Source organism: Nothoprocta perdicaria, unplaced genomic scaffold (assembly GCF_003342845.1).
Source record: "Nothoprocta perdicaria isolate Ctin4 unplaced genomic scaffold, notPer1 scaffold_540, whole genome shotgun sequence".
NCBI classification, from domain to species: Eukaryota; Metazoa; Chordata; class Aves; order Tinamiformes; family Tinamidae; genus Nothoprocta; species Nothoprocta perdicaria.
In genome coordinates this window covers 16,618-27,496 of record NW_020455800.1, presented here as the reverse complement: position 1 = coordinate 27,496, position 10,879 = coordinate 16,618, and the positions used below count along the sequence as shown (strand labels likewise).

Here is a 10,879-nt window from a genome sequence, read left to right as displayed (position 1 = left end):
TGACTGGAGCGTGGGTCATGAGCTGTGCATGAACTGAATGCTCATTCTCCACCTCACAGTCTCCTGCCCAGATTTCATCCATGGAGAAGCTGCTGCTATCGGAGGGATGATGCAGTAAGGTGTGGGGGGAAACGGGCAATTGCCTAATAATGGCAAACAAAGAGCAAAATGATTATGCGCTGGTGAGGTGTGACGTGTAATCRCTTCTGTTTGAAGATAATCAAACCTCAGATTCCTCAGACTATCCAAGAGGAGTATAAAAGCACTCGCTCTTCACAGAGCTTCCACCAGCATCTCCTGACTTCTTTCCACGGTTGACTCGGGTAAGTTTTTAATTTTTTTTGCCCTTTCTGTATACTTTCCTGGTGGTAAACCTAACTCAGTCCTTCATGTCTGCTGGTGCATTGACACCCTTGCTTCTCCAAAAGAGACTSTTGCGGAGACTTGGAGGTTGTCATGACTCAAATTCCTAAAAGACCTCGAGGACTTTGAGGCTTTTAGTTGCTAAAACTGACATAGAAATGCGCAGAGCCGGAGTTTTAATTTAGCAGTAGCTGCAGTTCAGTCTTGAGCCTGGGACTATGGGTGATTTTAGGTTGCTGTCTGGGGTCATGATGCTCTTGTTTGGTTGCCCGCTCTTTGTGTGTTGCTCACCCGTCTTGCTCCATTGCAGAGCTGTGTCCCTTGCAGAGCGATGTCGTGCTACCGGGATCTGTGCAGCTCCTCCAGCGTAGCGCCCTGCCGCGTGTCCTGTCCCCAGCCCCTTGCTGACACCTGGAACGAGCCCTGCGTCACCTCCTGTGGGGACTCTCGTGCTGTAGTCTACCCGCCACCCGTCGTCATCACCTTCCCCGGGCCCATCCTCAGCTCCTGCCCGCAGCAGAGCGTGGTGGGATCCTCAGCACCATCTGCCATTGGAAGCACCTTGGGTTATGGGGCCTCTTTTGGCCACAGAGGCTCTCTTGCCTATAGGGGCTCTCTGGGCAGCAGGTTCTCCTCCTGCTCTCAGAGGTCCCAGTGCTACAGCTCCAGAAGCTCTGAGCCCTGTGACATCCAGCAGGAATACACCCGCACCAGAAGCAGTCAGGACACCACGTGCAAGACCCAGACTCAAGAGTGAGATGAGGAAGAGGGGTCTGTAAGTCACTGGTGCCACAAAGGCTGATGTTCTCCCAAACTTTGCCATACTTGTGCTCATATCTGCTGATGCATTTCTCGTTTCTTAATTATAAATGTATTCCTCTTTCTTTTTTTTCCTCATGGTCCACATATTCAAACACATTAATGTTCCTTCTACATTTAGTCTAAAATTGTAAAATGAAGCAGTTTCTGTACTGTGGTTTCTTGCACTTGCCACCTCCTGATGTCAGTCAACGGGGATGTAAAGAGATGGAAAGTGGACCGCACTGTGAATTGGCAGAGAAGAAAGCTGTGCTTGAAATGAAGCTTCCTGATGCATGAAAACCTACTTGACCATTTTCTTCATCTTCTGTATGATCATGTTTTACCAGTGTAAATTTTGCTTCTCCTATTAAAGATCCCACTGCAGCATAATATTTGCATTCTGGTTTTGCTTTTATGAATCAATATGATGGAGATAATCATGTTCATCCATAACTAGGGAAGCCCTGTGATAAGGGGAAGTGAAGACCCTTAGCCACTCACCTCCTCGTACCAGTCCTCTACCCAGTGAGGGATTTGCCCCTGTGTTTTCCTTGTTTTAGCTCTCTGGAGGACACTAATCTGGATTGGTAGAAAATTGCTGGGAACGGAAAATGTAGGAAATGGAGGAGAGCCCTCATGTTCAATCCCAGACCCATTGGTGGGAGAAGGATGACAAGGACGTGTGACACCGAGGCCTTAGCAGGTGGCTGAGGGTATCTGGCACAGCACAGAGCGCAGGTTAATGCAGATGTCCATAGGAAGACATATGTCGCTGTATCTGCACATATGGACCAGATCTGCCTAATTGCCTTGTTCCTAAAGCACTGAACTTAGCCTACAAGGGCTCAACCTCGAACTCCAGCTGGGTGTTCTTGGAGGAGCAGCTGGCTCTCTTGCAGTGCACCCCTAGGCAGTGTTAACGTTGCAGCAAGGCCCAGCTGGCAGGCTCATGGTTTACCTGCATCTCAGCAATTATTTGTTAGTCCCAGGTGGGCCCTGAGTCAGGAAGTGTTCCCCGTTTAGTAGATGCACCTGGCTTCTTGGCTTCATGGTATCACAGGCAATGAGGATGACTATCTATTTTCTCCCTAAATTCTTGGAAGTTGAATTGAACTTCAGCAGCGTTTGTGCTTGGATGTGCAGAGGGAGGTTTGTTCTGTCCACCTTGCCTCTCATTGCAACTATTTGCTCTAGATCTGCAGCAACATAAAATGAAGACCATTTTTCATCACACTTGTAAAGAAGTGATTCCAGCTCAACTCATGGAAGCTGTTGAAGAACCTTTTGAGTGTCTTTCATTATGTTGCAATGAAATTCAGCGTTTGATATAGATTCTGTTCTAATTTAGTCTATATATGCTTTATGCTAATTCAGCATGTGAAACATACAGCAGTTACTAAGAATCCGTGCAGAGCTGCTTCATACATCATGCTAGACTTGCTTTTGATGGAGCCACTTGGCTCTGAATACTTCTCTACGCCTCAATTGCATTGCCAAAAATGATTATGAAAGGTTCAAGTCCAAGTGCACGAACCTGCCATTGTAGTGTGTGTGTATGGGGAAAATATTATCTTAAGCCTAGGATCCAGAAGCTGTTCTGTGGCCTGGTGCAAATCCTCACTGTGCAGGAAGTGTCTGCAAGCCTAAACATCATGAGTCAAAAGTGTTTTGGGATGTCAGCAGTATCGATGGAGGCTACTTTGCAGCTTTTTCTGTGCCCTTTCAGGAAGGGATAATGGTGAGGAGAGAGATGCCTCTTCAAGAACTACATGATTCACTTGCAGGCAACACCGTCAGTGTCATCACCCGCATTCAAGCAATGTGAAACCAGGTGTGGCTGGGGCTGCAGGAGGGGACTGGGTGGGTTGTTTCCTCAGTGTTCTCTGCTGTCTCCCTGGATCCTCCACCTCAAGGCATTGCTGGCCTGAAGGATGTTACCAGAGGCATTTCCATGGGAATCCCTGCTGCTTTCCTGGGAGGAAGGCTTCCCCAGTCTTCCCATGTGTGTCACCTCCCCACATTAGTCTTGGTGACGAATCAAGCAGTGGGATGTGAATGATGCTCTCTTAAACTCTAAAATATGAAGTAATCAGAAAAATAACAATAAAATCATTATTCAGATGAGGTGTTTGATGTTAGAGTCTCTAAAAAGGGCAGGATTTTAGGGAGTGAAGAATTTGCTTTTTTGATCATATGCAGTTTGGATACGTAGCATCCATCATCTCTGTTGAAAATAGGAGGATTGTAGTTAGCCACTTCCCTCCCGGGGCAGAAAAGCCCATCTCTTCTCACGCCCATGTGTAAGGGAGCAAAATGCCCATCAGCTCTCCTGGGCCAGAAAGGAGACAGGATTTAGGGCCAGAGGACCAGAGGGGCTGAAATAAATGGTCTTCTGCATCGGCTGCGCTTCAGACCAAGGTCTTTGAGGAGTTATTTGTTCTGGCTTCGTTTCCTGACCTGTTTCCTCCCAAACAGTGAGCAGGTCATTGCTCAGGTTGGGAGGGGGGGATAGATAAATTGCACAAGGTGCCTTTAGTAGAGCGATTTGGCAAAGCAAGCTGCTACCCGGGTGTGCCAGGCATCCCAGGAGCTCCCTGCTCTTTTCATATATTCACAGGGAAAGGAGGGAGAGAGAAGAAGGAGGGGAAAAAAAAATCAGATTCATTCCAGAGCAAGTCATCAAATTGACGGGAATGTGGCAAGTGAAGCTCTGATGAAAGGATTTGCTGGACTGCGTGTCAGAGGATGACAACGAGAACGTAGAAGTGATCGGCGCCTCTGATAGCTCATTGTTAATTGGGGCGGTTGCAGGTGGGGTGGATTTCGGGTGGATAAGGCGAAGGAGTCGCACGCRTGAGGGGTGGTTCGCGGCTGCCTGTTTGCCCCGTGCCAGCATAAAAGCCGGCGTTGAACCCGGCTCCGTTCACCGCTTCTCTTGCCTGTGCTGCTGCGAAGAGGTAGGTCTGCATCTCTCTCTCTCTGCATTGCTCTTACACTATTGCTATAGACTTGCAGGATTGCACCTGAGATTGGGCTTGGTATTCTTAGGAATACCTGAAACTTTGCTTCGGAAAGGGTTGTTCCTCTTTTAAGTGTCAGGTAGGGGCGGATATAAGCTATTAAATGTCAGGAAAAGAGTTTTCAGAGCAGTGAAAACTTCAGGCTATGCCAACTCATTTATATGGAGATTTGGTGAATTGTTGTTTATAGTGAGGTCTTGGCACGCCAGATGCAGTTTTGAACCAATTTGCCGGGAAATATTGGAGCGTTGGCCCATGTGAAGGTAATTCCTGTATTCATAAGCCTTCCTTGGTATGATTACTTATTAAATGACTCTAAAATTGAACCAGGAAGACACTTCTACTGATATTGTTCTGTTTTGCTGTTGGCAGTTATTTCTGAGCGAATACAGAGCCTGTCATGCGTTACTGAACRCGCTTGCTTGTCCCAGCTGGCACTTTATCCCAATTCTTCACTCTCAGGCTCCCCTTTTTAAGGGTTTTAGGCAGGCCAGAGATGAAGGAGCCGCAAGGCAATTTTAGAGGTGATTGAGTGGTTTTTATGACTACAGCCCTTGCAGGGACTCAACAAAATGACGCCCAGGCCCATTTYCACCACAAATGGGGTCACTCTGTGGAGCAAGGCAGAACTCCTTGGTATCTGGGTTGCTCCTTATTCTACCCTACAGCCTGGTGCCAGCTGCAGCACGGAAGGGATTTGGGAACATGGGTGTTACTAATGACTTGGCTTGCTGGATTTTTCTTTTTTTCCTCCTCTGTTTGCTCACCACATGGCTCTGGGTCACGCATTCATTCTCAGCCTCAGTTACCGCTTTCCTAAAGCTGGAATAACAAGGAATTGCCTCWTGTAGCAGTTGTAGTGACGAGGGGTGGCACAGGATGTGTTAGTGTCTAATTGCCAGTCAGCAGCTCTATCTGTTTCTGTAGATCTTGTATSGGAGGCGGGGAGGTTCACAAGAAACACAGTGCGGGGGGAAAAAAGTGATTAAAGAAATGGGGATAGCTCGAGCTTAAAGGCACAAGTCCTTCGGCAATTAATGATGACTTTAAGCATCAAATCGGCTCCACAATTAGGAGCCAGAGGAAACAGATCCCCAGGGAAGGGAGGGCATGTGAAGAGGACTAGGAAAGGAACACAGCTGCCAAGGCTACCTGAAGGCATCAGCATCCACCTCACCTTCTCCTGAGCTTTCATTTTTTCTCTCCCTCGCTCGGTTTCYATTTCCTTGGTGTTCTCAGTCTTGTTGCGCTCACGACGTGTTTCAGGCTCGCCTCCGCTYCCAGAAGATGGCTTTCTGCAGAGAGATGATCAGCTCCCGCTGCCTCCCACCGTGCGAGGTGACCTGCCCGCAGCCCATTGCGAACGCCTGGAACCAGCCTTGTGTTACCTCCTGTGGCGACTCGCGAGCCGTCATCTACCCTCCACCCGTGGTCATGACATTCCCAGGGCCCATCCTCAGCTCTTGTCCTCAGGAGAGCGTGGTGGGCAGCTCASCACCAGCTGGCGTTGGGAGCTCCTTCAGATCCATGGGCTTTCTGGGCTCCCAGGGTCCCTACGGATCCGGGAGCTTGTACAATTATGGGAGATCATATTCTTCCTATGGGTCCACCAGGTATGGTTTTGGGAGCTGCAGACCATGCTAAACGTGMAGTGATGGATGAGCAAGGAWCARCCACCTGGCAGGGGCAGACAAACCKTCACAGAACCTGTTCCTGGCATGGCTTTCCAGGAGCAACAGCCCAGCAGCTCTGAAAAATCATGCTTTTGTGAAACTTTAAGATAATGTTTGTATCTAGTGATTATTCTCTCCAGTGGCCTTTGATATCTATGAATTTGTTCTACCAGTGGTCTTTATTTGATTGAAAGTGGGGCAAGACTGCCTAAGTCTTCCCTTGCTTTGAAAAACGGTGCATGTGCAATGTGCAGCCCTGGAACAACTTTCTGGTTAGTCTTTAATGAGACTCTGCCAACTTCTTCTCTGTGTTTTGCATTCTCATTAAYGCCTTCTGCTTTTTACTTCAACATTAAAGTGCTCTGCAACAAAATTCCGAGCTTTCCAGCCTTTTTTTTTTGTCCACCACTACTTGTCCATAAGCCATTCTGAAAGAGAATTGTTCCCTGGAGGACCATCAGGGCACTTTTCAATTGCACCTAGAGTTGGAGGGTTCCCAGGTTCTGTAGGCAGGAGGAAACACATCRACTGACTTTTGCAAGAAAGCAATGCTCAATAGACAAGTTTTGTAACGGTTGCAGCTAAATTTGAAAAAATCCCCTAGGGCAATTGTGGTAACAGGGTGTCTGGGCTGCATGGTAACAAAGCTGAACGCTATGAATAACTTGGAAGATCTTCCCTGTTGTTTCGCCAGTTGCCCGAGGCTCCAACTTCGTTCCACACCTTGTACTGACTTTATTCTAAAATAGCTCATAGTTCTCCAAGCAGAGCTTTCCTTGGCCTGGCCCCATGGTGTTTTTAACTGATGGGTCAATCTCTAATTTTTTTTTTCCGATGGGTACCCCTAAACTTCTTGTAGCCCTGCTTAAAATAAATAAAAGGAAATTTCTTAGATCTTTCTCTTTACCTTCTCTCAGGACCCCCCTTTTTCAAAGGATTGTGCAATGCTCTGCACTTCTTGTTCTTTCCCAATGCAGATTTGTGGTTCCTGGGAATACCTGGAGTGCCTAGGATACCTCCTTGGCCTCCAGCAGGCTAATTCCAGGAAAAGCCTCATCCTCATACCAGAGAAATTCGTATGATCAGGAGCTAACATGTGGCAATAACTTCAAAGTGTTTGGAGGTGTGACTTTTAAAACCCTCTGGAATGAGATGAGGATATGGTGACTTAGGCAGGCAACACCTTTTTTCTTGTCAGGATATATCTAAAGAAGTTGTTTGCTTCTACCTTTTTTACTGTCTCCATTCGTCTGGAGTCCTTGCAACGCTGTGCAAGGGGTGGTACACTTTAGCAGACCAGAGCAATGAAATCAGGGGTCTTCCAGACATAACTCTACGGTGTTGATCACTTTAAAGGATGCATGCAGGGTTTTCTTCTCCTTTATAGGGAATCTTACATATATATATATATAAATAAGATATATATGAGATCTTTGGGGAAAGGGCCTGCAAATGTTCTCAGGAGACCTGGGTGAAGCTTCTCTGCTCACGTCCTTGGAACACTGCAGCATGACACACATGGGACCCAGAGGTTAAAGAGTGTGTTAGTGTGTGTTAATTGTATAATGGACTCTGATAACTTTGAGTAGAGCTAGATAAGGCAGTGCTCTTCCACCCTCTTATTCGCTAAAGTGACCTGGCATGAGGGTGGAAGAAAGTGCAAAATTTGCATTGCTGATTCTCCTGGACCAGCCTGAATTTGCAGGCTGCAACCAAATACCAGGAGAAAGATGGAAGGAAGGCTCTTAAGCTGTTGTTCTTAGAGGACTTTTGACAATCAGTCACCTCTTGCTTACCCAGGTGGCTGCCCTGAACTTGGATTGCAGACACATGTGAGGGGAGTCATCCAGATAAACGCAATGGAAGAGAGCTAATTTCACTGATCTCTGCAGGCATGGGATGAACCCAGGTTGCAGTGGAATGTCATCAATGTGGAGTCCTGGTGGTTCTTCAGCTCCAGCAGTGCTGGGACCACCTATGGCTGCAAAGTGTCTCTTGAGGGAGCTCAGGGAAGTCTAGACAGTCAGCAATAAGTGCCAATTGTATATATATGTATAATATTTATATTACATATATATGTGTCAAGTGTACAATCACAGGCTGGTTTATAAGGATGTTGTAAGCATAGCTTGGAGAATCTGTCCCTCCAAGCAACCAGCTGCAGCTCAAGGTAAGGTAATATCAAGAMATTCAAGGGAATTTCTTATGTCCCGTATGCTACCTGCTGTGTGTTGTACAGCCTCACAACTAGTATAAACAGAAGTCTACAAAAACATTACAGTTTATTTCATTTTCAAAGATTTATCTTTTTTTTTAAAAAAAATATATAAAGAAATTATGAAATAACAAATTTAATGAAAAAGAAATGCTTCTACTTGCAAAATGAGGTATCACAGAAAAATGAAGTCTATTCCCAGGCAGTTTCAGAGGCTGYTCAATGTATGTCCTGCTCAGAGGTGCTGCTTTTCCTGCTTTTCCAGAACCTGATGAGTTTCTTCTGCCTGGGGCAAAGTTGTTGATGATGATAAATGTTCCAGTGTCCTGCACGTTGCAGAGTCTGCTCCRTGGCAGGAAACATAGAAGAGCAGGAGCAAAAAACTACAAACTGGAAGGATCAGCAGCAAAGACCGGGACCAGCGACGAGGAGGAGGAAGAGCGCTGCTGCCCTGCAGCTCTGCACGGCTGATCCTTCCATAAAGCCCTTTTGAAGCTTTGCTGCTGCCCTCGGTGAGGTCTGCAGCTTCCCCAAGACATCCAGTCTTGATGGGCATGGATGGGATGCTGGAGCCGCGGCTGAGGTTGGGGGCGATGCTGTTGAGGAGTTGCCGTCCTGCATCGCTTCCCTGCGGAGGTGGCCCTGGAACAGAGAGGGGTGAGTGGGGCTGGGCCCCACACGGATCTTCTCTTATTCCCTCCTGGAGGACCAAAGTGTCACCGGGATGCTTTGGACTAAAATACAAGCATTCCAAAGCCAACAACTCCAGGAGTGATGCTTTATGTCCTGCAAAATATTCTTGCCCAGATATTCCCAGTGTAATGATATAGATTCATATAGAGCACGGATTAAATGGGGAAAATGCAAGGAGCTGCCTTTTTTGCCCTGGATAATAATTCAGCCTGCGAACTCTTATCCCAGCTTCAGCTTTGGTGGCTAAAGCTTGTGGCTCAGCAGCACTTCTGGTAAAAATCTGGGAATTTATTTTGTTAGTAACGTTATTTTTTAGCCTATCTATAAAAAAACCAAATTACAACTGGAATTGCCTTGCAACAAAATAGCTGTTCAGGTAATAGAATTCCCTACTATGTCATTAAACACAGCCTAGGATGTAGCTGTGCCTCTCCAACCGAGTCATTCACTGAAACAGCACAGGGTCAATCTGCATTTTAAAGCTGCTAACAGAACAAACATGCCCAAATTTGAATTACAGAGGACGAAATTCCTCAAACCCTGTTTTTTTAGAGGCTGACCATAACAAAGCTTGCAAGCAGATTTAAAGGAAAAAAAAAAAAAGAGAGAAAAGGAAAGATTTCAAAAGGCTCAGCAGAAGGGGAGAGAATGAAACTCTAACCTGAATATTACAGTGCAGAGGCCGCTTAGAAAGCGAGAACGTGGGATGCGGCTTACCTGATAACAAGGAGCAGGGATGAGCGGATGGGCGCTGCAGCACCTCTTATACCGCACTGCAGATGGCCGGGGGGCTGGGACGTGCTCTCTGCATGAAGTCACCAATCAGCCCCAATCTCTGCTGCTTTTAACTGCTTCCAGTGATGAAACTCTATTTTTTCCCTTGCTTGCTGTTTGCAAAGCCACCCTAAATCCCTGGAGCAGCCTGATGAGCAACCTGATAGGCACATTCTTGTGTGCGGTTCCCTTTCATCTGGGTGCTTAATTGAGAGGCTGCGGTGCTGCTGTTGCTCCAGCTTCCCTGGGCGCTGCGGGAGGGATTAAACCGGTTCTGTGCATTTAGCACTTCCTTCATTAACGTCCCATAATGACTTTAATCAGATTTGTAACCTGCTGTCATACATGTTTGCATTTAAGCCCTTCTGAGAGAAGTTGCAATCTCATCTGCTCGCACAATTTGTGATTACGTTTGCAGGGAGATGGGAGAGCGCTCCTGATGCTGCTGCCACCCACAGAAGCAGAGCCTGATCCCTCAAACACCAGGAACCACTGGTAAATGACTCCTGAGTTTATAATTGTCCGTGCTGATTGGGGAAAATAGCAGAACACATATTTTAGCAACTAAAACATTTCTAAGCATTCACCCAATCGATCAAAATCTTCTCGTTCTTCTTTTTCCCACATGATAGAAATGGTTTGCTCTTGGATCTGCCTCTCCAGCTTGCAGAGGAATTGGTTGACAGCCTCTCTGGAGGATGTGGAAGTGGTTTTGAAGGTTTTCTTCCCAGACACGCTGATAGGAAACTGTTTATCTTTGCCATGGATTTATGTCTCAGCTATAAAGGAACAGAAGGGTGGGATAGCCTGGGAGGAGATAAAGGAAAACACTTTGTAAGAAGCCTTTTGATTTTTTCCACAGAATAGTCCTTTCCAAATGTGATCTCCAACCTCTCTCATCTTGYAGGGAAGACACAATATTTGGTGTCAGTTATGCTTTATTTGGCACAAATAAAGAGGGATGGAAGGAAAACATGCTGAGGACAGCAGGAGGCAATTGGAGCTAACGTCAGAGCCACCAYGCTTCTGTCAGCTCAACGAGAGCAGCGAAGAAACGAAGACAGTATAATTCACGCTGTCACCCTAATGCAATTAATGGAGCTTTACGGGGAATGAACATCGCCAATTAAGTGCGAGGATGAAAGAAATGTTTGTTTTGGCATTTGCATTTCTTGGGCAGCTGAGAATTTGAACAACAAACGCCAATATTGAGCAAAACTATGTCAGCATTTTGAGGTGAACCGTGTGAGATAAATAGGGGTTGCTGGTGATGTGAGTCTCAGAACTGTGTAGAAAGGCCCCTCTCYCAAATCCTGGTTATTTGCTTCCCTTGCCTTTTT

At 46.5% G+C, this 10,879-nt stretch overlaps 1 protein-coding gene and 1 long non-coding RNA gene across 2 annotated transcripts; both read left to right on the top strand.

Moving 5' to 3' along the window:
• The first annotated feature begins 5,471 nt into the window (after nt 1-5,471).
• On the top strand, nt 5,472-6,142 carry LOC112955180 (feather keratin 4-like). Its single transcript, XM_026048457.1, has one exon. It carries the CDS (start codon nt 5,472-5,474, stop codon nt 5,826-5,828), a length of 357 nt encoding a protein of 118 aa, XP_025904242.1. The 3' UTR covers nt 5,829-6,142.
• Nucleotides 6,143-7,779: 1,637 nt separating this feature from the next.
• Nucleotides 7,780-8,477, top strand: LOC112955185. The gene is made up of 2 exons (XR_003250846.1): nt 7,780-8,027; nt 8,338-8,477. It is a non-coding gene; the product is annotated as an uncharacterized LOC112955185 (long non-coding RNA).
• The last annotated feature ends 2,402 nt before the right edge of the window (nt 8,478-10,879 follow it).